Source organism: Pyxicephalus adspersus, chromosome W (assembly GCF_032062135.1).
Source record: "Pyxicephalus adspersus chromosome W, UCB_Pads_2.0, whole genome shotgun sequence".
Lineage (NCBI taxonomy): Eukaryota > Metazoa > Chordata > Amphibia > Anura > Pyxicephalidae > Pyxicephalus > Pyxicephalus adspersus.
In genome coordinates this window covers 9318579-9343706 of record NC_092870.1, presented here as the reverse complement: position 1 = coordinate 9343706, position 25128 = coordinate 9318579, and the positions used below count along the sequence as shown (strand labels likewise).

The window sequence follows — 25128 nt, the reverse complement described above, 5'->3', positions numbered from 1 at the left end:
GTTTGTCTTTCTTGAAGCCATGCTGACTATCACTTATAATATTATTTTCTATCAGAAACGCCTCTATGTGGCTCTTTATCAAACTCTCTAAGACCTTTCCAACTATGGACGTAAAACTAACGGGTCTGTAGTTACCTGGTAATGACTTTGCTCCCTTTTTGAAGATAGGAACCACATTGGCCTTACGCCAATCCATCGGTACCTTGCCAGTGACTAAAGAGTCTCTAAAAATGAGAAATAATGGCTTTGAAATAACTGAGCTCAGCTCTTTGAGGACACGTGGATGTAATCCATCAGGTCCTGGTGCTTTGTCAACCTTAATTTTTCCCAGCTGTTTCTCAATCATATCAATTCTGAGCCATTGTGACTCATTTGAGGCAGTGACTTTGCTATTATGAATTTGGACTTGAGCTCTGCCATTTTCCTTTGTGTACACAGAGCTAAAAAAAGTGTTTAGTAAATCTGCCTTGTCTTTATCCCCAGTTACCAACCTAGCGACATCCTTTAAGGGGCCTACATGCTCAGATCTGAACTTTTTGCTATTAATATATTTGAAATTTTTTGGGGGGTTTGCCTTACTTTCCTTTACAATCAGTCTTTCATTTTGAAGTTTTGCACATTTTATCTCCTTTTCACATCTTTTGTTATATTCGTTATAGGTTTCACATGATGAAGGTGATCCTTCATTTTTATATTTTTGGAATGCCCTTCTCTCGCTCCTTATGGCTTTTTTAACATCAGCTGTAAGCCACATCAGTTTTGATTTTAGCCTCCTAAACTTATCACCCATTGGAATATATTTTTTAGTGTGCTTTTGTAGAACAGACTTGAAACATTCCCATTTCTGTTCTGTGTTCTTTGAGGACAGTCCAAGTCACAGAGAGCTGCTCTTAATAATGGAAAATTTGCTCTCTTGAAATTAGTTTTGTCTTTACTCTTTTTGCTTCCTGTTTACATCTAACATTAAATGAAATCATATTATGGTCACTGCTACCAGATTCTCTTTTATTTGCACATTTGTTATAAGCTCTGCATTGTTAGAAAGAACAAGGTCCAGGAGAGTATAATTTCTAGTTGGGGCTTCTATAAACTGTACCATGAAACTATCTTGTATTAAATTCACAAATTTCCTACCTTTTGCTATTCCTGTAGTGCTATTACTCCAGTCAATGTCAGGGTAGTTGAAATCTCCCATGATTAAAACACTTCCACTTTTTCTCTCCTGTAATTAGCTGGAGTGTCATTTATCAGTGATGGAGAAAATTAATATGTGAAGAAGACTACACCCCATCACCCCAGATCCCTGCAAGCCATACGTTCTTTGTCACGTCGATCTTCTTTTGGCTCCTAATATTCAGTCCTTGGTTGTGGAGTGTCTATAAAGGAAGTATCACAGCACATAGGCCACCAGGGTTCCTTCATCTTTCCTCTGATGTTCAAAACTTCGATCTTCCAGCTTGGACAGGTAGATGACATCACAGACCCCCATGTGATAGAGTTCAGACCAGTTGATTGGCCACTTAGATCTTTGCATTGTCACACAACTTTTTTAAGAGGGCTTAGGTAGTGCAGGAAGTAGGCATATCTGGAAGTTTTTTTGGTATTATCATGTGTCATTGTTTCATAGCACTGCAGAAAATCAAATATACCATAATTATATTACTCGTTAGCAGCTGTGCAATTCAGGAGGCTCTGTTAAGCTCCATCAACGGTGAGATCATAGCAATTAATTAGTGCACACCTGCTCTCTGTTCTGTGCGCATCTACAGTCCATTACAGGTCAATTTGAATCCATAATGCTTCATCTTCGTTTGGGTAAGTGCTACATTTTTATGTTACATTATACTCATTCACAAAATTGATTAATTTATTGTTACATTTGGTGCACTGTTTTTATACTTTTTGGTTTGTTTTGCAACACTGCAAACTAATTTAGATCAAGCTATATATATACTAATTAGCACTTTATAATATGTCATCACACAATAGTATGAATGTAAAAAAAAGTCACCAAGCATTTGTGATCTGATTCAAATTTCATTCTAGTTTGGCTTTATAGAAATCAAATAATTGAAAAAAAAAAAAAAGATTGTTGCCAAAGAAGTTATAATACATGTATTAAGGAACATTTAGTTATTTCACTTGTGTGTGTAGTCAAAATACATTTAAATGCATATAAATACATATGCATTTTCATTATTACTATTTTGACTGATTTGTGGGGGGAGAGGGGGAGGATTAATCAAGTAAGTTTGCTTTGATGGTATGCATTGATCCATTATTGTTAGTTTCATCTTTTGCTGCAATGTTTTTGTGCCGGGTTTGTAATGACCATTTCTGTTGATTAGCAATTCTTCAGCAATGTTTTGTCATTTTTTTTTTTTAACTAATATTCAGTACAAATGTCTGCATGGTTTCCAAACTGCTACTTGAAGACCCTTGTTGCCTTTGCCCCATTCTCAAGTCAAATATTGGTATTTGAATGTATTATGTACATTCCTTTTTATGAATAAATTGTCATGGTTTTTATTTTTAGTCTGACATTTGCACTTATGTTGATTTGCTGCCACACAACTCCTCTGTACATTTGTAGTTGTGTTATAGGTTTGTGGTCATTGTGCTGTGCTGTCTGATCTTAGCACTATTGTATACAAACACACTTCCACTTGCTGTCCAAAGGTTGTCAATTAGTTGTCTAGCTGAGTTGCACACTCATTCTAACACACCTGATGGTGATGGAAGGAGGTCCAGGTTGCCAAGCTCACAAGCAGGGTCAAGCACTCTTAGAAATTAACAGATGTTCTGTTGTTGCTCAAATTAATTTTGCTCATTAACCACCTGGGCGTTACACCGATGTCTAGATTTCTGTTTTGTATTTATTTTGAATTATTTTGTATTGGATTGGATACAGGAGTTTGTATTCAATCCAATACAAAATGTGTTTGAGTTTCAATTTGAATTTCCCTCACACGCACCGACGTCATCGTACGCACCGACGTACACGCTACGGAGGGAGAAGAAGCCCGCCGGCTGCTTCTTCCCGGAGAGGGCACCCGACGCTGGAGGACGACGCTAGATGATTGCAGCGGGACCGGGTAAGTGATCGATAAACCCAAACTTTTCTCACTGTATTTTCATGAGAGAGAAAAGTTTGCGGTTATCGATAGTTGTAATTATTTTAAACCCAAACCAAGGTCGGGGTTATCGTTTGGGTGGTTAAATACTGGATTGTATGCATTATTTAATTGTTTACATAAAACAAATAGTACTTGTATATTTAAAACATCCAAGGACAAATACACTTTGTGGCAAACATATTTTCTTGCTTTTCCAGCCTTTCAGGATGTTTATGCAGTTTGAATGGTATTTTAGACCTTTGCCCACTATATATTGACTTACTAACCTCAGCTTGGTAGTAGAAGCACATAAAGGTGGAATCCTGCTTGAAGCTGGGTCTACATGGATGGTTTGAAAAAAGGAATATATAAACGTTCCTACCACGTTTTTATACATTTTAATGCACTTTTATAAGCGTTTTAAAGCTTGACTTTAACACGCAAAAAAACTTTTATAAATGCCTATGACGCATTTTACCGCAATTTTACGTAAAGCGTTTATAAAAGTTTTACTTTTAACCCTTTCAGGGAATGAGTACAGGGGTACATAAAACCCCTTACTCATTCCCTGAAAGGATCATAATATGTGTAAAACATTGGACGAGGCTTTAATGTTAAATTATTTTATTAACCTCCCTAGCGGTTCATTTCTTTCTGGTTTTATATGTCTAAAAGCGGTACATTGTTTTTCATGAAAATTTATTTTACAGTATAATATAATAGTATGAGTATAATAAAGCTTGAAACACAAAATCATTTAAAAACAATAAATTGAATAAATTAAAAAATCTATATATTTAAAAAAAAATACATATTATACTCATAGTATTATATATAAATATATTTTGAAAAATATATTTACTTGAAAACAATGTACTGCTTTTACACATAAAAATCCAATGTATTGCATTCAATACAGTTATTTTGTATTGAATGCAATACAAATGGATTTTGAATTTCCCGCCCCGCCCGGCCGGGACGTACACACACACCGACGTCACCAGGAACTCCCCCAGTGACTCATCAGATGCAGAAGCAGGAAGAAGAAAGAAGATGGAGATCGCGGCGCTGGACCCCGGCGGATCAGGTAAGCGCTCTATTTACTAACCTTCCCTAGGTGTTCCAACCCCGAGTGTGACTCGGGGTTACCACTTGTAGCAACTTTTTTCTACCCCGAATCACACTCTGGGTTACCGCTAGGGAGGTTAAATGTGTGTGTTTGTGTAACAACAATTTTTTTACAGGTTATCCCAATGACAGGATGATTCTCACGGCTGCATTCATGAGCACAGCTGTGGGACTCCTTCGGAGCGCGAGGGATCCCTGGGCACCAGGGCTTAGATGAGGACAAGGCTCCCCATTCACCTCTAGTGCTTTGTGTTTGGCTGAGGTTTTCTGTTTCTCAGCCATTCAGCACTAGACTTGAATGGGGAGACTTGTCCTTATTCATCTCTAGTGCTCTGTGATTGGCAGAGAAATAGGAAACTCTGACAGCTCAAGCATCATCAGGATTTCCCTTTCCTCAGCCAATCAGGGAGCAGTGCAATCAGCAGAGCTCTGCCAAGCAGACAGCTCCGCTCCGCTCCATTACATTCCCTTGAATGCAGCCATGGGAGAGAGGGACAGACAGACTTACCGGAATGAGGATCCTTCTCTGGAAAATTGGTCGGCGCATTTTTCAACTGATAGAAACACCGTTTACGTGCACATAGCGGTTACACCTTGGCACACAACAATGCGCATTACACTCCAAGGGTTGGTGCGCAACTATGTGCATCAAACAAGTGAATTTTATTAAGCCAATTGTGCTGTTGTCAAACCAATCGTAGAAGGGAACTGCTTAAAAACAAGCATAATTGAATTTTTAAATTGTAGGTCCTGGGAGATTGTAAAGGAGATCACATAAAAACAAACCCCCCAAAAACAAACTACATTTATCAAAAAACTTTATTCAAAATAAACCCATTTGCTAAAAGGTCTTAAAATATAGAGACCATACAGACACCACTAAAACTACATGAAAAAAAAAAAACACACACATGTAAACCCACACTTCCGTATAAAGCCAAATTAGTTCAAAAATGTCCCATAATATATTGCATATATAATACGCAAATACCCCATTTACATGCATTTTTCAAACAAATGTATTTTACTGTGCGATCGCCCGTAGCAACAAGGGGTGTTTCAAACAGGAAACAGGAAAAAGGGTTTTATTCACTAATACTATTTTCACACAAAAACAGGCAAAATAAAACAAACAGCAAAATAAAGCCTGCCCACTTGGCTACTAACTAACTGTTAGATTCCTTTACTAACAATCCAGCCCAACCCTAGTGCTGCGCGGGACTCTTAAGACTCTAACCATACAGCTTTTCCAACAAAGTCTGTGTCTTTGTTCCCAGTTCACCTTGGACCTCCTCCCAGCTCACCAGCCAAGACAGAGCCACAGGAATAAGCAGCTGCCGGAGATGCGCAGTTCGGAGCGAGTGATCATTTTAGTTGATAACTGCTGGGAGAATACGGCACCGTATTCTTGCCAGCCAAAATTTGATTGATAAATAGGTTTTTGGTGTCTGATTCTGTATCTCGATTATACGCATGCGAACGAGCTTCCGATTTGGCTTGATGAATCAGGCTCCCCTTCTTGGAAGTGATTCAAACCCAAAACTGCAAGGCCACTTAACCACAATGCAGCCCTTAACAACATTCTAAATCTCATGTTCAACAATAAAGTAAACATGTGCTTCTGCCAGGGAACAGAACACATCCACTTTCACCTAGCCCTCCCCAGGAGCCTATTGCCCTCTTCCTTTTGTCCCACCCCCTCTCTGTTCAGCCTGTGGAAGATATACCGGTAAGTTGCAAGTTACATGTGACCATGGCTTCCTATGCATCTATAGATAGGACAGGTACATCTAAGGATTGCTAAGATGAAATATATTACAGTTTTGTTTTTTGGTCCTATTACTCTTTAAAAGCCCATTGCATTGCAAATATTCTGGTAACTGTATGCAGGTAATTTATGTAATACCGGTAATTGTTCAGTATACTAACTGCTGTTAACAGGAGCCAGTTACAGGGTCTGGGCTAAACCATGTAAACTGAGCTGGGGGTGATTACCATGGACTTCTTTGACTCATGTGGTTTTAGTTTTTTTTTCCCCAAAAGGGGAAACCTATAAAACCTGTTTTGGTAACGGATCATAAAGTCTTAGGCTTTTATTTGTTCTAATTTAATCTAATCAAATTTATTTCAACGGAGGAGGAACAGAGAATGATAAATGAGAGGAGAGAGAGAGGAAAGATGAAGAAGAGAGGGGAGATATAAATGATAGGTAATAGAAGACAGAAATGAGAGATAGGAGAAGAGAGTGAGAAATGACAGGGAAGATGATAGATAATGGATGGAAGAGAGGAAGAAGAGATAGATAAATTATAGATACAGGACAAATAAAGGGAGATGAAAAAAAATAGATATGACAGCCATAGATGATGGATAAAAGAAAAATGATAGCTACTAGACAAGGCAAACAGATGGGAGGAGATTAAATAAGGAGAACAGAGAGAAATAAAAGAGGACAGAGAAAAATCATAGATAAGATATAAAACAGAAAATGGAAGGACAAGTGAGGAAAATGACAGCTACGACAGAATGAAGGCAGATAAGAGAAATAAGAGCAGAGAGTGACAAAAGAGAGAAAAGAGAGTGGGAAATGAGATATGATATGAAAAATTATAGATAAAGGGGAATAGAGGAAAGATCAGAGTGGGAAATAACAGATACAAGAGAATGGAAGACATTAAGAGGAAGTGATGAAAGTGAAAGAATGAGAAATAGGAGCGAAAAATGATAGACGAGAGAGCCTTGTTGGCTGAAGAGGGCTGAGTCCTCGTACAATGGCACACACCCTGTGTGTCCCCAATCAATAAGTATGGAATGAAGCAGGCCCTGGCACTACATAGATTGTAAACAGACTATATAGTCTATGGCCAGTCATGAGACAAATTTTAACAATGTTATTGCACACGCTGCATCAGAAACAAAAAGCGCATGTACCATTTTCTTGCAGCTATGAAAAGGTGTGAAAAGGCCCAAAAAGGCATCCCTGTATAAACAAAAATATTAGATACACAAAGGTAACATGACCTGAAATCTAATTCTCAACTACAGTATACAAATTTGGTTTCCTAATTTTCCAGCCCACTATTCATCCCGTAAAAATGGAGTACATGGCGCCACCTGGTGGTCAGTCCATCCAGAACACCCTTCCAAAGTTTGTGTACGAGGTACGCATGTCAGCGCAGAAAGGCGTGGCGTGTACAGGCTCGCCTCGCATCATTGGTCAGACAAACAGACAAGGCGGGACTACGAGTTGCTTCACTGTTAATCAAGCCACTAGCGAGGTCAGCTGGCACGGTGCTTCACTGACGCACACCGAGCAATATGCCGAACATAAAGATCTTCAGCGGGAGCTCCCACCAGGACCTGTCCCAAAAGATCGCCGACCGGCTGGGCCTAGAGCTGGGTCGCGTGGTCACCAAGAAGTTCAGCAACCAGGAAACTTGGTAAAGGAAAGGGAGGGGTTTTCTAATGGTGCACGCCAGGCGGTAAAGTGGGCAGATTAACGTCACGTTGGAACTCAGGGAGAAGGAGATGACCGTATATGATCTTAAAAAAAAAAAAACTGGCCGCGAAGTACCCTGGGAGTTGTAGTGACTCGAGGCACTTATTAAGAGCGAGGATCGTGGACTACAAGTCCCAGGGTGTACCGCGAGCAGCAACGCAGATATGGGTTTGTGCTGCACATGTGGGGATGATACTCATGTCTGAGTGGGAGGAAGGATTTTTTTTTTTTATCTGTCTCCAAGATTTTGAGTTTCTATCAAATTAAATCTCATTTAATTAGCGGTTTTAATTAAAGTGGGAGTAAACTAGAATTAAAAAAAAAATCACACTTGCCTTTAATTCTGCATGTCCCTTGATGGTGCTGGACCTTCTGACGACGATCCGAGCCTGCATTGTCCAGAGGAAGTGCTGGGCGCTGCCATTTTTTTGTCACCTGATCTTATACTGTGCAGGTGCAAAATCGGGTGATGTAGACGCTGTGAAGGGGAATAATAAGAGCTGTTACATCGGCATCTCTTTCCCCTAAGAGGAAAAATGCCCCTTCTTCATATGCCCCAATTCAGATATTGAGCTTGGGCTTAGTCTACACGGACTGTTTCCCCAGCGTTTAACCTGAGGCTTTTAAAGCCCATGTTTGAAGTCCCCATGCATTCCAATGGGCTAATCTACACCAGGACGTTTCCTTCAGCCACTTTTTTGAGCGATATCTTAAACGTTGCTTGCAACGTTTAAAAAATTAAATCGTGGGAAAACGCCCCCATTGATCTCAAGCATTTTTAAGCTTTTTATGAAAGCTTCAATTGAAAACAATAGGGGCTTTTAAAAATGTTTTTAGCAGGTCTTTGGAATTTGGAAGCCCTCTTTAATAAGGAGACTCCCAGATCTCCACCACCCCACCCTGGGGAATGAGTATAGGGGTACATAAAACCCCTTACTCATTCCCTGAAAGGGTTAAAATGTGTAGAAAATTGGATGAGGCTTTAATGTTAAATTATTTTATTAGTGTGTGTGTGTATGTAACTTTTTTTTTTTTTTTTTTTTTTTCTCTCTCCAGGTTATCCCAATGACAGGATGATTCCCAGGGCTGCAGCCATGGAAATCCTTCTGACAGTGAGGGATCGCAGGGCACTAGGGGTTAAATGAGGACAAGGCTCTCCTTTCATCTCTAGTGCTCTGTGATTGGCTGAGGTTTTACATTTCTCGTAAAACCTCAGGAAGGGGCTACCACCACGGCAGGATCATCAGCATATTAAAGTTTGTATGAAATTTGAGTTTTTGGATATCCAGATCGCATCTAACAAGCAAATATGTAACACCATATTTATAAATGTATGGTGGCGATCAACGATTCGATGGCTACTCCCTTCACTTGGGGTAGCCAATCGCCACTTTTTCAAGCAGTGATTTCCACTGTTTAAAATGCCAATCGGTGGCCATTGATCTTGTAGATCAATATGATACAACCTAACGTTCTTTCCTTTGCAGTGTTGAGATCGGAGAGAGTGTGCGTGGAGAGGATGTATACATCGTCCAGAGCGGTTGTGGAGAAATTAACGACCACCTAATGGAACTTCTAATCATGATAAATGCGTGCAAGATTGCATCTGCGTGCCGCGTCACTGCTGTTATCCCCTGCTTCCCGTACGCTCGCCAAGACAAGAAGGATAAAGTAAGCTTGTCTGTGGCTAATGTCATAATTGTGTCCTCGTTCGTTATCTGTCGCCTCTCTCATTGTCTATTAAGACCGATTTTTCTTTTTCTAGTCTCGGGCGCCGATCTCTGCCAAACTCGTTGCCAACATGTTGTCTGTGGCGGGTGCCGATCACATAATCACCATGGACCTTCATGCATCTCAGATCCAGGTATTGATTGTATGATCTTGATGTGTAGCTAGGAAGTTACAGGGCCACCTCCAGCCAGGCCTTATGTCATCTAGCTCCTCCCTTCCCAACCTGCCTGACCCCTTTCTCTCATTGAATATCAGTTCTTTTAATCATGTAGCTTGCCATGGAACACCCTCCCCTGCAAAATTGCATCCCCGCATGAAGCACTTTTAATAAACTTTGGCTTTAAATATCCCAAAGCTATGAAGCAGCTATTCATTTAGAGATCTGGCCAATGCTGACAGTTAAATATTAGTCTTTACTGTCTAACTCTTCTTACAGTTAGGTCCATAAATATTTGGACAGAGACAACTTTTTTCTAATTTTGGTTCTGTACATTACCACAATTAATTTTAAATGAAACAACTCAGATTGCGGTTGAACTGTAGATTTTCAGCTTCAATTCAGTGGGTTGAACAAAAAGATTGCATAAAAATGTGAGGAACTAAATTCTTTATTACACAATCACTTCATTTCAGGGGCTCAAAAGTAATTGGATAATTTAAATAGCTGAAAAAAAAATGTTCATTTCTAATAGTTGGTTGAAACCCCTTTGCTGGCAATGACAGCCTGTAGTCTTGAACTTATGGACATCACCAGATGCTGGGTTTCCTCCTATTAATGCTCTGCCAGGCCTTTACTGCAGTGGCTTTCAGTTGCTGTTTGTTTGTGGGCCTTTCTGTCCGAAGTTTAGTCTTCAACAAGTGAAATGCATGCTCAATTGGGTTCAGATCAGGTGACTGACTTGGTAATTCAAGAATATTCCACTTCTTTGCTTTAATAAACTCCTGGGTTGCTTTGGCTGTATGTTTTGGGTCATTGTTCATCTGTATTATGAAACGCCTCCCAATCAATGTGACTGCATTTAGCAGGATTTGAGCAGACAGTATGTTTCTGAACACCACAGAATTCATTCGGCTGCTTCTGTCCTGTGTCACATCTTCGATAAACACTAGTGTCCCAGTGCCACTGGCAGCCATGCACGCCCAAGCCATCACACTGCCTCTGCCATGTTTTACAGATGATGTAGTATACTTTGGATCATGAGCTGTTCCACGCCTTCTCCATACTTTTTTCTTGCCATCATTCTGGTAAAGGTTGATCTTGGTTTCATCTGTCCAAAGAATGTTTTTCCAGAACTGTGCTGGCTTTTTTAGATGTTTTTGAGCAAAGTCCAATCTAGCCTATCTATTCTTGAGGCTTATGAGAGGCTTGCACCTTGCCGTGCACCCTCTGTATTTACTTTCATGGAATCTTCTCTTTATGGTAGACTTGGATATCGATACGCCTACTTCCTGGAGAGTGTTGTTCACTTGGTTGGCTGTTGTGAAGGGGTTTCTCTTCACCATGGAAATGATTCTGCGATCATCCACCACTGTTGTCTTCCGTAGACGTCCAGGTCTTTTGGTGTTGCTGAGTTCACCAGTGCTTTGTTTCTTTCTCATGATATACCAAACTAGATTTTGCCACACCTAATATTGTAGCAATTTCTCGGATGGGGATGGATCCTCTATTCCCCTTTATGCATGGAGAGCTCCTTTAAACGCATGTTGTCTGTTCACAGCAAAATCTTTCACATACAAGCATAATGACATAACGAAGGAATTGCCCACACCAGCCCATGAAATAGCCTTTGAGTCAATTGTCCAATTACTTTTGAGCCCCTGAAATGAAGTGATTATGTAATAATGGCTTTAGTTCCTCACATTTTTATGCAATCTTTTTGTTCAACCCACTGAATTAAAGCTGAAAGTCTGCAGGTCAACTGCATCTGAGTTGTTTCATTTAAGATTAATTGTGGTAATGTACAGAACCAAAGTTAGAAAAAAGTTCTCTGTCCAAACATTTATGGACCTAACTATATGCCTTGCAGGGATTCTTTGATATTCCAGTCGATAACCTGTATGCTGAACCGGCTGTATTGAAGTGGATTCGAGAAAACATTGCTGAATGGAAAACGTGTACTATCGTGTCACCAGATGCAGGTGGTGCCAAAAGGTAAGCAGCTAAAAGAATTCTGTAACTGCATGTGAGCAACACATTGTACTCTTAGCTTCCTGCTTTGAGGTGACAACACAGCGACATTTCCTGTTCCCTGCCCTCTAATTGTGCATTTGCGTTGTCGCCCTGCAACAAGGGCAATGAATACCTTTCTTTTAGGTTGCAACATGTTAAGATCACTTTAAAAATCATTTTCAGAATTCTTGAATCTGCAGCTTTGATTATTATAGCATCAGGTGATCCTACCATAAAGGTCCTATATCAAGCCAAGTGACAATGCTTGGTCTACCAGATGTGCTTAGTTTTTCATTCTGCGACACAGCCTCCCAATATTTAGGCACTTCTGTATATATGGTGTTGTCCTTGTCTTCCAGTTATGCATTGTCACCCTGTTGCAAGAAAATTGAAAAGTGATGAATATATGCCGCTGAGGGGTTTAACGGACCCTTTTCATTTGTCCATGGAGTGTCTATAACACTTACCTTCACATGGGAGGTTACCACAGCACCACTTGTGTTGGCTGTAGGAACTGTGTCTAGCCACAGAGCACTGTAGCTACTCTCCAACACTTTTCTAAATTTGCTTACCATGTCCTTTTGTCTTTTATTTCAGAGTCACATCCATTGCTGATCGTCTGAATGTGGATTTTGCTTTAATCCACAAAGAGAGGAAAAAAGCAAATGAGGTGGACCGCATGGTCCTTGTGGGTGATGTGAAAGATAAAGTGGCAATTCTTGTGGATGACATGGCCGATACCTGCGGAACCATCTGTCACGCTGCAGTAAAGTATGTGGCTAGTTTAATAATTGGTTAGTAAAGGCCTCTTGGGGGGGGGGGGGCGTCATAAATTCCATATGGCATGTTAAAATTATTTGTTTGGCACAGATGTGGAGGGCTCCTCAACCCTTGTATAGTACTGGCACTGTTCTGTATTCTCATAGCCGTGTATATGATCATTTTTATTTTTTTTTTTTGTGCCTAGGCACTGCTGTTCTGTAGCCCCATGACTTTATATCTGTAGTGTGAGTCTATCCAAGGCATTGCTACCTAGTATCAGGAGACTTGGTTCTCATTCTTCTTGCTGGAGTTTGACATGAGGAAGCAAAGCCTCATCTCTACCAAGGTGGCTTTATACGGAGCAGAACAAAGGCATCAGAATTCAGTGACAGGGACTGCAGGGGGGGGGGGGGGCACAGGCATTACTAGCAACAAAAATTCCTTGACTGCATTACGGAATTACAGTATTTTGTGTCTCTTTATATCATGTGTCCATTTATATTATTTCAGGTAACTTCTATTTCTTTTCCTCTCCCTGCAGACTGCTCTCTGCTGGGGCTACAAAAGTTTACGCCATCCCGACTCATGGTATATTTTCTGGGCCAGCGATTTCTCTGATTAACAATGCATGCTTTGAAGCTGTGGTGGTGACAAATACAATCCCTCAGGAGGAAAAAATCAAACATTGCTCCAAAATTCAGGTATGTAAAGAAAAAAAAGCACAATGTGCATGGATACGTAATGTGGGACTGGGCACAGGACAGCTTAGGTTGTATGGAGAAGAGACTCCCCAGGGGAGTTGGGGAAATGTGCTGATAAGTCCAATGACCTCCTCAATTTCACCCCATTTTATCAGTTAAATACTGGCTTTGTTCAACAGTACCAAATTCATAGAGGAGGAGACTGTTTAAACCCCCACAATACCTTTTATGGGAGCCTGAATAAAATTGTACCTGGGGTTCATATGTATTTTGAATCTGCAGACACTGCAGATCACTTGGTATGATTATGGAGAACATCAGCCCAGCTACACTCCTGTAGGTGCCCTGTCCTGATACTTGAAAAACTAGCTCACTGTTCCTGCTAGAAGAAGCTGGTTCAATGGGGCCCAAATTGCATCATGTTTATCAATGGAGTTCTAAAGCTGTGCTGACAATTGCTCCGTTAACTGGGTTTCCTTTATATGGGTCTATAGGTAAGAGATGGTAGGGGGGGAGGGAATTTTACTTGGCTGTGATAAGGCATCTTGCCGCTGTAAGGATCTAGGTAAGAAACACTTTACCAATAATTAGGTGAGTCACCGGATCCATTCTGATATTCATTTCTGCCACATTGCCCGCAAAGATTGCTGCTTGCGGGAAAAATTGCTTGCAGTTTGTCTGGGGTAAGGTTACCAATGCATGATGGTTTTTGTAAGTATTCACCTTATAAAGGGTGCATACTGAGCTTTTATATGCCCTGCTCCATATAAGGTACCATAGTTCAATTATAAGTTGCCAGACTTAATGGACTCCCATTTGCGCATGTAATGATGCTTAACAAAGGGTATGGCAGGTTCTGTATTCAGGATTTGATAAATTTCAAAACTGAGGCCCCTACAAAAAGGACCCCCGCACATACCATTTCAAATGGAGTAGGGGCTGAAAAGATAAGGTTTCTGGTTAGGTACTGGGCATAGTGGTGAATTTGAAGATGGCTGAATAAAGCAAAGAAGGAGAGATTGAATTTACTTTGTAAACTTGCAAAGAAGAAAATCTCTCGTGTGATAGAGTGGACTATATGGCCAAAGCAGAAAATCTACTTGGAGCTCCCAGCTGTCTGGAAGTTGTGGGTAAACAAAAAAGAGGTGAGAAGAGACATGAGTGATGTCCTGCAAATACAACTTTCAGCTTCCATCCAGATTTCTTGTAAATTGTGAAGAAAAGTCGGCCATGAAGCATGTTAAGCTCCATAACATGGAACTAGGATGGACTGAAGCCTTCCAAAAAAAATATCTATTTCCATCGTTTGTAGGCCTTCAGTGTAGCTCACAGTGCCACTTGATGGAGATGGGCGGCATATAATACTTGTGAAGGTCATGGACACCCAAACGTCCTCTAGACCGCTAGGTGCATAGAACCGATCGAAAGAGATATGGAATTCAGAACATCCACTTGCAGGAGCCTAGGTGCACACCAAGGGACCGTCACTGGCAAGGTTTCAAGGAGATTTAACAGTTTTGAGAGAATTGGCATTTTAATAGTGGCTATACGCTCAAAAAAAGAAAGGAGATGTGCTTTCCACTTATGTAATAATGCTCTGATCTCCCGAAACATTGGGGGATAACTATATTTGTAAAGAGAATGCTAGTTTAGGAGTCCTGTTTCCAACGTAAAGGAAAGTTATCCTGCAGCCTCTGAATTTTGTCAGTGTGAAGATTAATCGGGAGGGCTTCTGTTTTAGTAGGATTCATTTTGTAGCCTGCAGGAGCACCATACTCATCAAGAACCCTAAAAATAAAACAGAATAAGTAATTGGTGGTATGGTCAGGGTGAGGAGAATCCGCATACAGAGCTATTTTGAACCTCTTGGTCTGGATTGTAACCCCTTGAATTTCCTCGATTTTGTCTGACTTGTGCGAGAGGTTCAATGCAAAAGGCAAATGGGCAAGGGAGATGATAGACATCCTTGGCGAGTGCCATTATGAATCTGAATTTGTGGGGAGTTGGCGTGGGGTAACCCAATCTCAGCAGTGGGGCAGGTATATAATGCTTGAATTGCATTGTAGAAGGGGCCCTGGATGCCAGTAGCTGAAACTCTGTAAAAGTGCCCATTTCTCTCCTATTCAAAGCATCCACTGTATCTATTTTTCTCCTGGTATTATCGCCAGCCTAGCAGCAAGCAATACACCCAAAATTCTAAAAATGATTTTTATGTTAATTTTGAGGTCCATGCTCAGCCATGCAATGGGCTGATAGCTGGTTGGCTCTGTAGGATTTTTCCCAGATTTGAGGAATACCGAGATAGAGTGTGTGTTTCATAACAGAATTATAGAATGAGAACAGGTGGGGTAGGAGCTGAGGGACAAATGTGTTATAGTAGTAGGACAGCCCATCAAGCCCAGTAGCTATGTTTAGTGGCAATGATTTCATGGTTTCTTCCACCTCCTCTGGAGAAATTGGGTCATTCAACTTGACTTGACTTCATCTTCCAAAGAGGGGAGGTCACATCTAGAAAGCTAATCGTCTATCCTCATTTTTTAAAGTTGTCCCCCTTCCTTTTGCGCTTTATCACTGCCTATTAGAGGGCCGTATAGTACTTCACAAAAATCCAAGCAATAGCCATAGGGTCATGATGCAGGGCACCCTCCTGACCTCTACTAGCTTGGAGTGTGGGTGCTGCCACCCCGTAAGTTTCCGAGCTAACATGTCTGCCTTGTTACCTTTGTCATAAAACCTATGAGGTAAGTACACCATGGCCTTCTCAGTCTGGTCTAGTGCCAATTTTTAGTTTACCCCTCGTTTCCACAATCTTCCAAAGGGTGTGGGGCCCGATGGGGTGACTTGCACAGTGCACTTAGGTGAGGACTCCAGCCGCCATTGCCGCCTTGTGTGCGTCCCATAATACCGAAACCTGAGATACAGTTTGTGTTTTCTACAAAGAATCTCTCCTCATCTCCTTTTGAATAGCCAATTTAGTGGAAATTTATTTAAGGTAGTCATTCAACCGCCAGTGGCATTTGCAAGTGGAGTGACTACCTAGGTCTAGAGTACAGTATATTGGGGCACAGTCCGACCAAGAGATCAAACCAATTTCCGACCTGTTTCCCATAGGGCAAGGATATTCACAAACAGTCTATTTGGGTATGTGTCTTATTGGGGGACAGAGTAGAATGTATACATCTGGTCTGTTGGGTGGTGTATTTGCAAAATATCATAAAGCCCATAGCAATGCATAAGCTTATAAAAAGTGCGCTGACAGACGTGCGGTAGGTGGCGGTTGGGTAATGGGGTCCACCAAAAAACTGTCCAGCGCTGGGGTATGTGGAAGATTATGTTGCCCGCAACAACTGTGTATTTAATAGACTGGGTTAATAATGACTCTAAAAATGAGGCCAGCATGCGTTTAGTGTTAGAATTCAACCCTTAAACATTCAATTAAATAAATTGAGACATGGTATGATTACCAAGAGAAATCGCTGTTTAAGCCCACTCCTACCCAGATGGAGTGCTTCTCCCCCCCCTGCCCTTCGCATACCCTGCCTCCAGGACAGCAAAGGTAAATAGAAGGAAAAAAAGGGGGGGGGGGGGGGGTGGAAAAAGGCTAGAAGTGAAACAAACCACATGTAACCTGAGAAATATCTGACCAAAGTCGGAGAGGGCTTCAGGCACTCCACACCAACTGGTTCTGTGGGGCTAAAGACGCCTCATGGCCAGAGGAAAAGATGTCCTCATTGGGCATTTCGTTCACACATGACTGGCATCCCCAAAACAACCCTCACACCTGCAAGCTGTCAATAACATAGATAAAACAAATAAGGCAACATTTGAGAAGCACGTATAAACAACCTCATAATATGCAATTAGGAGAGAACCTACAATCCTCCACCAGAGCACCCACTCACTACTAAACCAGTGGGCAAATGGGCCCCAATAGACACCTTAACTTAGATCTTTGGGTCCAATCCCAGACTTTTCCACAGCTATAGGAACCATGTGCTGATATAATATACAAAGGATAACTAGTAGCAAAACCAAAGGCACCGTTATCCTGTATGAATAGGGTCTAGATTGGGGGCCATCAAGTATTGGCTGGATTGGTCAAATGCCCTTTATATCAGATCTGCTCCATTGGGACCAGTGGAAAAAGTGCAGACTCAACAATTGGATGAAGCAGGGGAGATGCATGCAATTTGGATGCAGTAGAGTCTTTGTAGATACAGTTTGTGTTTCCAGAACAAGAATGCCTAGACACTGGAAGTACACTATTTATAAGAAAGTATTCAAAATGAATGGTAGAAATGTAATGGTGTGAGAAAGCAAAACCTAAAAGATGGGGAAAAATTTTTACTTTTTGAATTAGGATCTTCCTTAAAGCGTACCTAAATTCAGCCCCTTTATGAAAAATAAAAATTCTGTTTTTAAGTGCAACACCCTTTTTAAAAAAAAAAAAAAAAAAAAAAAAAAAAAAAAAGCTGCCGCACCGCCCCATTATTCTTGACTGGCTTAGGCGATCGCGAATGACTGAGCGCAAAGTCTTCTGGGATACCTACGTCAGGCATCTCGGGAGGCTCTTGGGTGCTCCTTCTGTGCATGCCAGAGCATCTCGGGCATGCGCAAAAAAGTCTTTTTTGCTGTTTTCAGTTTAGTAGTTCCTCTTTAAAAGAGCAAAGATCTAACTTGCATTTTTTTTTTCTCTGCATTTTTCAGGTAATCGATATCTCTATGATCCTGGCCGAAGCTATTCGGCGAACACATAACGGAGAATCTGTATCTTATCTTTTTAGCCATGTGCCATTATAGCAATCTCCTTTGCTTCCCAAAAAATAATTTTCTCTAATACATGTTTCCCTGTTTGCATCAGAGAAGATGGGAGGACCCTTATCCTTTTGTCGATTACACATTTATTATTATTAATAATATTATTAATAAAAGGATTTATATAGCGCCAACATATTACGCAGCGCTGTACATTTCATTAAATCGGTATAATGGGGTGGTATTTATTTATGTTGTAGGGCTGCAACCCCTCGCAGGTTATTCAGTAAAACATGTTGCGACCTTTCATAATTGTATTTTTGTAACATTTTAGAAGATTCAAGATAAATTGTGTGTGTCTCTTCTACTTATGACCTTGCTCATAATCCACCCCCACCCTGCCTTTCTTTGCTGTGAATATGGTTTCCCTCTTCCTATGTTTTCCCCTTCCCCCACATCTACCTTTTGACCTCACCCTGTTGCTCTAAGCAGGACTTTTCCTCAGCCCTCCCTGTTATTTAGAATATTTGGCCCTGAGCAGCTAATTGCCAAATGTTGCTTGGTTTACTCTTGCAGTGAAGATTTGGTGAGGGGTCCATTAACAAAAGCACTGTCATTCTTCTGCAAATAGGCACCTGACTTGTTCTCTCTGTTTTATGTGCGATATTCGAGGTAATGCATAAAACAGGAGAGAATATATTCTAGATCTTAAAAGTACTTAGACAATTTATGGGAAATGGGATGCTTTGGTTGAATTAGTACTTTCTAAATATTCATTGTTGTGAGCATTGTTTGGGAGGAGGAATCTTCTGTATTACGTATAGTAAGGAAGCAAGTTATATACAAGGGGGGTGCTGAGAAGTTCCTGGCTTTGCCCCCTTCCAGATGAAATGGAAGGATAAGTGTGAGGGCATATGGCAGCCCAATATCTTAGAATGTAACTGCAAATTTAGGGTCTTTGCGATTTCTTAAAACTGTTTTTTTAGTTTTAGTGAGTGGTTTTTTAGCTTTTTAGTGAGAAGCTGTGATTGCAGAGTCACAGGCAAGTTTCACGTCGTTGGACATACGGGCCGTCATGAAGTTTTTGTTTCTCCAGGGAAACTCCAACGACGTGAAACTTGCTTGTGCCTCTGCCATCACAGCTTCTCAGTAAAATAAAAAACAGTTTTAAGAATCGCATGATATTTGCACAGTTACATACTAAGATATTAGGCTGTCATATGCCCCTACACTCATTTTTCTATTTCATCTGGAAGGGGGCAAAGCCAGGAACTTCTCAGCACCCCCTTGTAAAGCCTGCCTCACACCTTACAATCTCTTTCCTCCCCTTTGGGCATCAGTGGGGTGCTAGTGCTGACCTAACTGCATATAAATTGAGAATTGTTTACATAGGCCCTCACCCTACCATACTGTTGGTAAATGGATTTTGGACAGTTTTTGTTCTGGTTGTGGAGAGATGGCAATAGGACAAATGTAAAAACTGACAGGCTGCTGTGAAAATGTTTTACAGACTGATCTGTACTTCAATAAGTAATGTCTGGCTGGGCCAAATTCTCAAGATATGCAGTGGTTTGTTTTTATGTTTTGTAACTGGATTTTTTTTTATTTTTAATAAATCCAATTGCAATTGGGGAAATCCACATGTTTTCAAAGCAATACAAACCATGCACTGCTCTAGAGGTTGAAACTGCCTTTTAGTTGACCACTAGTAAGTTTCCACTGGGGCTCGTCTCTGCACCGAACATTCAAAGGAACCTACCTACCCAAATAGTTACTGATATGTACTTCAGCTCTGTGACCCCCTCTCTGTATAATGGTGGCTCCATGTAAAAGCAAGTGTACAGCGAAAGCTGGCAGCTTGTCAGTTCTGCTCCTAGAAAATGAGGAGTGGAAAGGGTACAAGGTATAAATCTCTCCTCTTTCAGCAGAGATGGCAGGTTGCTTGAATTCACTGACAACTCTCTACACAGAGCCCAGCTTAAGTGGTTGTTGGATGACAGCCAGGTGGCTACTGAAAAGGGCCGGGTGGTGCGCTCAGTTAGAGAGCCGGGGAGAACACTGATTGCTTCATAATAATGCTGCTGTAGAATGATGGCTTTATGGATGCATTGTAATTTTAGGTGTTCAAAAACTTTCAACCAATAGGCCAACCTATGGCATATTAAAAAAAGAAAAAATCTCTACAATGCATTCATGTTTGTGTGTGTGTTTTTTTTTTTTGTAGCTAGCATCTAACTTGCTATTCCAGATGGCCATACTGCCCTGAAATCCCAAGGGGTGTTGTCCGCTTTGCCTTATTTCTCTTTATCTTAAAGCTGAGCGAAGGTGTTCTATAGTTTAGCAGGCAGACTGACAACACTGGGATTTCAGTGTAGCAGAGAAATCGTTGTTGGCTCTCTACAGAAGCTCACTAAATTGTTAGTCGATCCTCAGGTATTTTTCTGTTGGTGTTCTTAAATATATCACATAGGGAATGGATGTGTTTTTGAGTAAATCTATACCCCACACCCATGTATGCCTTACATTTTAAAGTATTGGATGTCTGCTTTAGATCCATGCCTAACTATATTCCTCCCTCCAGTTAGCAATTGCTGACTACTTGCTTCCCTTGTATATGAAGGACTCCGGCTGTAACAGGTGCAGCTAGTACTAGAACTGATTCATATAGGAACAACATTGTCAGCCTAGCATGGGACTACAGAACACAACTTCCTCTTCATAAAATGGCAGGGAGTTGTTCTTTATTCTTGGCACTCTTCTGATAACGTCTGAGATTACCCACCAACGGACCCTATAACAAATCCTCACTTACAACAGGAAGTGTCTGTGACTACCAAGTAGTGATATTGACCCCTGAAAATGACTATCCTCAACCTAGGATTTTAGAAAAAATATAGACCTTTACAATTTTTAGTGTTAAAATTACTTAGATGGAGGGGCAAGGTGTGGGGTAGAGGGAAAATGCTGGGAGTTTTAAATTGAAGCGGAACTAAACTGCTATATTTGACTGTCCCCATTCCATCACAGGGTGCTGCCCTTCTTTCTTTTTAGAGACAATCTTCAGCCAAGTTGATTGGCTTAGGCCAGAATGACAAAAACTCCCACGCGGGTGTAAGGGAGTTCATTCATGTGTGTTGAGTGCAGGGGAAGCAGAGCGTGCTGGGCATTGAAAGTGAAGCCCCTCCCCTTCTATCTTGGGAACACAGAGCCTGTCTTGGGAGGGGGTAAAAAAAAAATGTTAATCTGACACGTGCAGTGAGATAATTTCAAAATAATAAATTAAAAAAAATTAATAAACTCCCATGATTTTGTGTTTCAAACTTTATTATACTCATACTATTACACTGTAAAAAATTTTCATGAAAGACGATAAACTGCTTTTAGACATATAAATTCAGTGTATTGCATACAGTTAATACAGTTATTTTGGTGCTGTACGCACCAACGTCACCGGGAACTCCCAGGGAACGTCAGCGCATTCGCCGGGGTACAGATCCAAGGAAGAGGATGTGGCCAGAGGATGGCAGGATACCAATAGGACCAGGTAAGTGTTTTTAATTTTAACTACCCCAAGGTTACTGCATTCAGCTGTGTGTTTTTTTGTTTTTTTACAGTCACACCACTGGGGTGTTAACAGCAGGCTACGTCACCTGATCCCAAAGAGGAAGGATGATGGTGCCCGGCGCTCCTTACGTGTTGGGACAAAGACTGATAACCTGACAGCATAGGACCTGATCCAGGAATTTTGTTTTTTTTTTTAATTTAGTTCCTCTTTAAAAAAAATTTTTTTTCATAACAGTCCTGCAAAAGTTTCACTTAAAAATGTGTAATCGGGGAGGGCTTTATTGTAGAGACAGGTGATGTCCCTTCTACAATAAAACATCCTTACCTCTGATCGCTCTCCTACAACTCTCCATACAAAAATCACTGAGCTGTGCATGCACAGGCTTCCCATGTAGGTATTGGGACTGAGTGAACTCCCTTCTGTGTCTGTGCAGGACTTGTGTCATCACAGCCCAGCCAAAAAGTACAACAAGGAAGTAAGAAGACAGTGGCTGTGACCGAACAGGGACATGTGAATGTGTTTAAGAAAACTGAGATCAGGCTGGTAAGATTATGTTTCTCCACCAGGGACATAACCTGTCCCATCCACAATATAGGACCTGCTGTATTTCAATTTTTGGAAAATAGGTTTTAGTTCCGCTTTAAAGGTGCCATTCTGGCTATATGGTGGCATTCATATAACACATTAACCTGTTTTAAGGTGCACTGCAGTAATGCAGTACATTACATTGTGAATGGGCTTCCATTAAAAACAGATACCCTACCCTTTTTCTTTTTTATAGCACATCTGATTATAACACGTGCTATTAACCCTTTTCTTTACAGGCAGTCCTTATTTAAAAAATTTCAGTTGATTTTAGTTTGTTTCTTGCAAAGGTTAATGTCGTTTTACCTGGACAATCCACAAAACATGTCATTTGACCAGGGGTGGCAATCTTTTTCCCTACAGATGGCTACCTAGAAATATAAACACAGATAAATATTCCATAGTTATATATAAAAATACACGCATGCATGCAAAAAAAAAAAAACAACACAATCCATAAAAGTATTTTTTGAGGGTTTTAGTTTTGTAATTGTGGTGCAGGTTTGTTACTGTAACGGACAATTCAGAGGCTTGCTCAGAAGGAAATGATGGGTCTCCAACAATCAAAATGAGGAGGCCAAAGGCAAAGATGTTTGTGAGGCTGCAAAGCAGAAGATGCTATAGACGTAACCATCAATTTTACTATTACAAATACTAGTGAAATTAAATAAATGTTCCTATTAAATATATATATATATTTTTTTTTTATTACATAATATTAAATGCCAACCCTAACATAAATGCATTTGGCTAGCTATATCCACATGTTTTTTTATATATGAAATACTTCTTCGCCTTATTTGTTGCTTCTCAATGCTGCTGATTTCCTGCTGCCCGTTTACAGACACCTACTGTCTCCGTGCACTCTAGCGCAGGCTGCATGGCATTATCCTGGACGGCTTAAAGCAGAAATAAAGTTCCACTTTTATAAATTCGGGATCAGACAGGTCATTATTGCAGAAAGAACCGGGTGATATCCCTTCTGCAATAATTCGTCCTACCTGGCTAATCGCTATCTGGCAAAAAGTTGACCTGCGCTGCCAGAATATCCAGCAATCCACTTCCCCTGTGCATGCTGAGAATGAATAATTTCCTGCACTTCCCATCCCATCCTGGCTAGAGAGGGAATGGGGACAGGTGACTATAGCTGGTTTTTACTGCTTTATTGATGTTGACAACAGTCGACCATGCCTGAGTAATTTGTGCTGCAACACAACCCCTAGTAGTGTTTGTTTTAAGGGCAGGGTGACAACATAGGAGCATAATTAGGCAACAGGGACGGAGCGTTGTCTTATAACAAGGACTGTCACTGAGGATTCTTTTAATGAAAGCTGTAGTTTTGAAAATTATGTTTTGAAATAATAGTAAAGTGTATGTAAACCCTAACAATTAACATTTCCTATTTGGTCTGTTGAATAAGCCACTGAAATATTTTTGTTATAAGTGCAAACAAAAACCTGTTGATTCTGCTAGCAATGTTGTGAGCTGATAAATGGTACAGTATGTGCTCCCAGCTGTTTTTAGTATTGTTTTCAGTTTTCTTGTTTTCAGAAAATGAGACAAGGGGAAGTGTTCTGCCGTCCTAAGACACTATGTCCTAAGGTGACCATAATGCTTCTCCACAACTACAGTGCTGTGAGTAAGGCTATGTACACACCTGCAATAATTCATGGATCGTGTAGTCATGACAGATCCTTTCCAACGACTGCACGATGCATGAACGAGTGCTGTACATACAGCTCAGTTCTGCTCTATGAAGAGGGGAGGGGGAGAACGACAGAGCGACACCCTGCTCTGCGCTCTCTCCCCCTTCACTTCTATTACGATCGTTCATCGTCCATGGATCCGCCAGGACGGTCGTATGGACGACTAGCGCTGTACACATGCCAGATTCTTGTCCAATATCGGCCCTAAACCATTACACGTGTGTACCTAGCCTAAGCGTTGTCACCCCAAAACAGCACTGACATATGTTTTAGTAATTGTCCAGCAATCTTAAGGAGATGGAAACCAGAGACGCTTCAAGATGGCTTTGCTGGAGGCACAATAGTTTTCTAGTTGGAGAATCCTCCGCTTTTTTGTCTACGGTTCTCACTTTTCCAAGTTTCAAGACCATTATCAACCAGCAGCTACACATCTTAACCATCTGTGCCCCCATTAATCAGCTGCAAAAAGAAGGTATGAAATGCCTATTCCATGGTCTGACACCGCCTATCATGGCAAATACTTGAGTTAGCACAATTTTATTTAATATTAATAATGTCTCGCCAACAATAATGCTTTACCAGTAGATACTGGTATACAGTTAGGTCCATAAATATTTGGACAGAGACAACTTTTTTCTAATTTTGGTTCTGTACACAATTAATTTTAAATGAAACAACTCCGATGCAGTTGAACTGCAGACTTTCAGCTTTAATTCAGTGGGTTGAACAAAAATATTGCATAAAAATGTGAGGAACTAAAGCCTTTTTTAAACAAAATCACTTTTTATGTTTTTGGTGACCCCGAGTGTGACTCGGGATTACCGCTTTTTGCAGGTAGAATCCACCCCAAGTCACACTCAGGAATACCACTAGGGGGGTTAAAACACAGTGCCACTCCTAATGGAGTAGTCTTAACCAGAACTAACTGTATGCAACATGTTTTTTGATCATCTGCCAAGTCATTAATTTTGGGCGGACTCCTTGGCTGAATGCAACTTACTTCCGCAGCTAAGTATCTTTTGTTATATTTTATTGATTGTTACTGCATTGTTTTATCTATCTGTCTTTATTAATAAAGAGTAAAATCTTTTAATTTTATTTGCAAGGCTCTGTGTTCTCTCTTTGTACACTTTCAAAGTTAACCCATAAATATTTACATATATTGTCACAAATTAATCTGCGACATAACAAAACAAGGAAGTCTCCAAAATATCCTCTCCTCTCTCTCTCCTATTGTTTTCAATACTCTCACCATTCCTGTACCACAGCAGAAAATACACCATACAATGCGTCCTGTCAGTTTTAGGGGGCTGCTAACCTTCTTTGGAATGGATACTTCCAGAGAAATGAAATTCATGTGACAGATAGCCAAGGGGAACATGTTCTCACTACTACTGCATCAGGTCCCTA

At 40.7% G+C, this 25128-nt stretch overlaps 1 protein-coding gene across 2 annotated transcripts; it reads left to right on the top strand.

Moving 5' to 3' along the window:
• The first annotated feature begins 7493 nt into the window (after positions 1-7493).
• Positions 7494-24816, top strand: LOC140342782 (ribose-phosphate pyrophosphokinase 1-like). Of its 2 annotated transcripts, none has more exons than XM_072429135.1 (7): positions 7494-7684; positions 9231-9414; positions 9509-9607; positions 11502-11626; positions 12242-12415; positions 12948-13107; positions 21477-24816. In XM_072429135.1, the coding sequence occupies exons 1-7, from the start codon at positions 7563-7565 to the stop codon at positions 21588-21590; spliced, it is 978 nt and encodes a 325-aa protein (XP_072285236.1). In that variant the 5' UTR covers positions 7494-7562; the 3' UTR covers positions 21591-24816. The 2 variants fall into 2 exon arrangements, with proteins under 2 accessions (XP_072285236.1, XP_072285237.1); XM_072429136.1 differs by lacking the exon at positions 21477-24816 and adding an exon at positions 17815-18096 and having other exon boundaries at positions 7495-7684.
• The last annotated feature ends 312 nt before the right edge of the window (positions 24817-25128 follow it).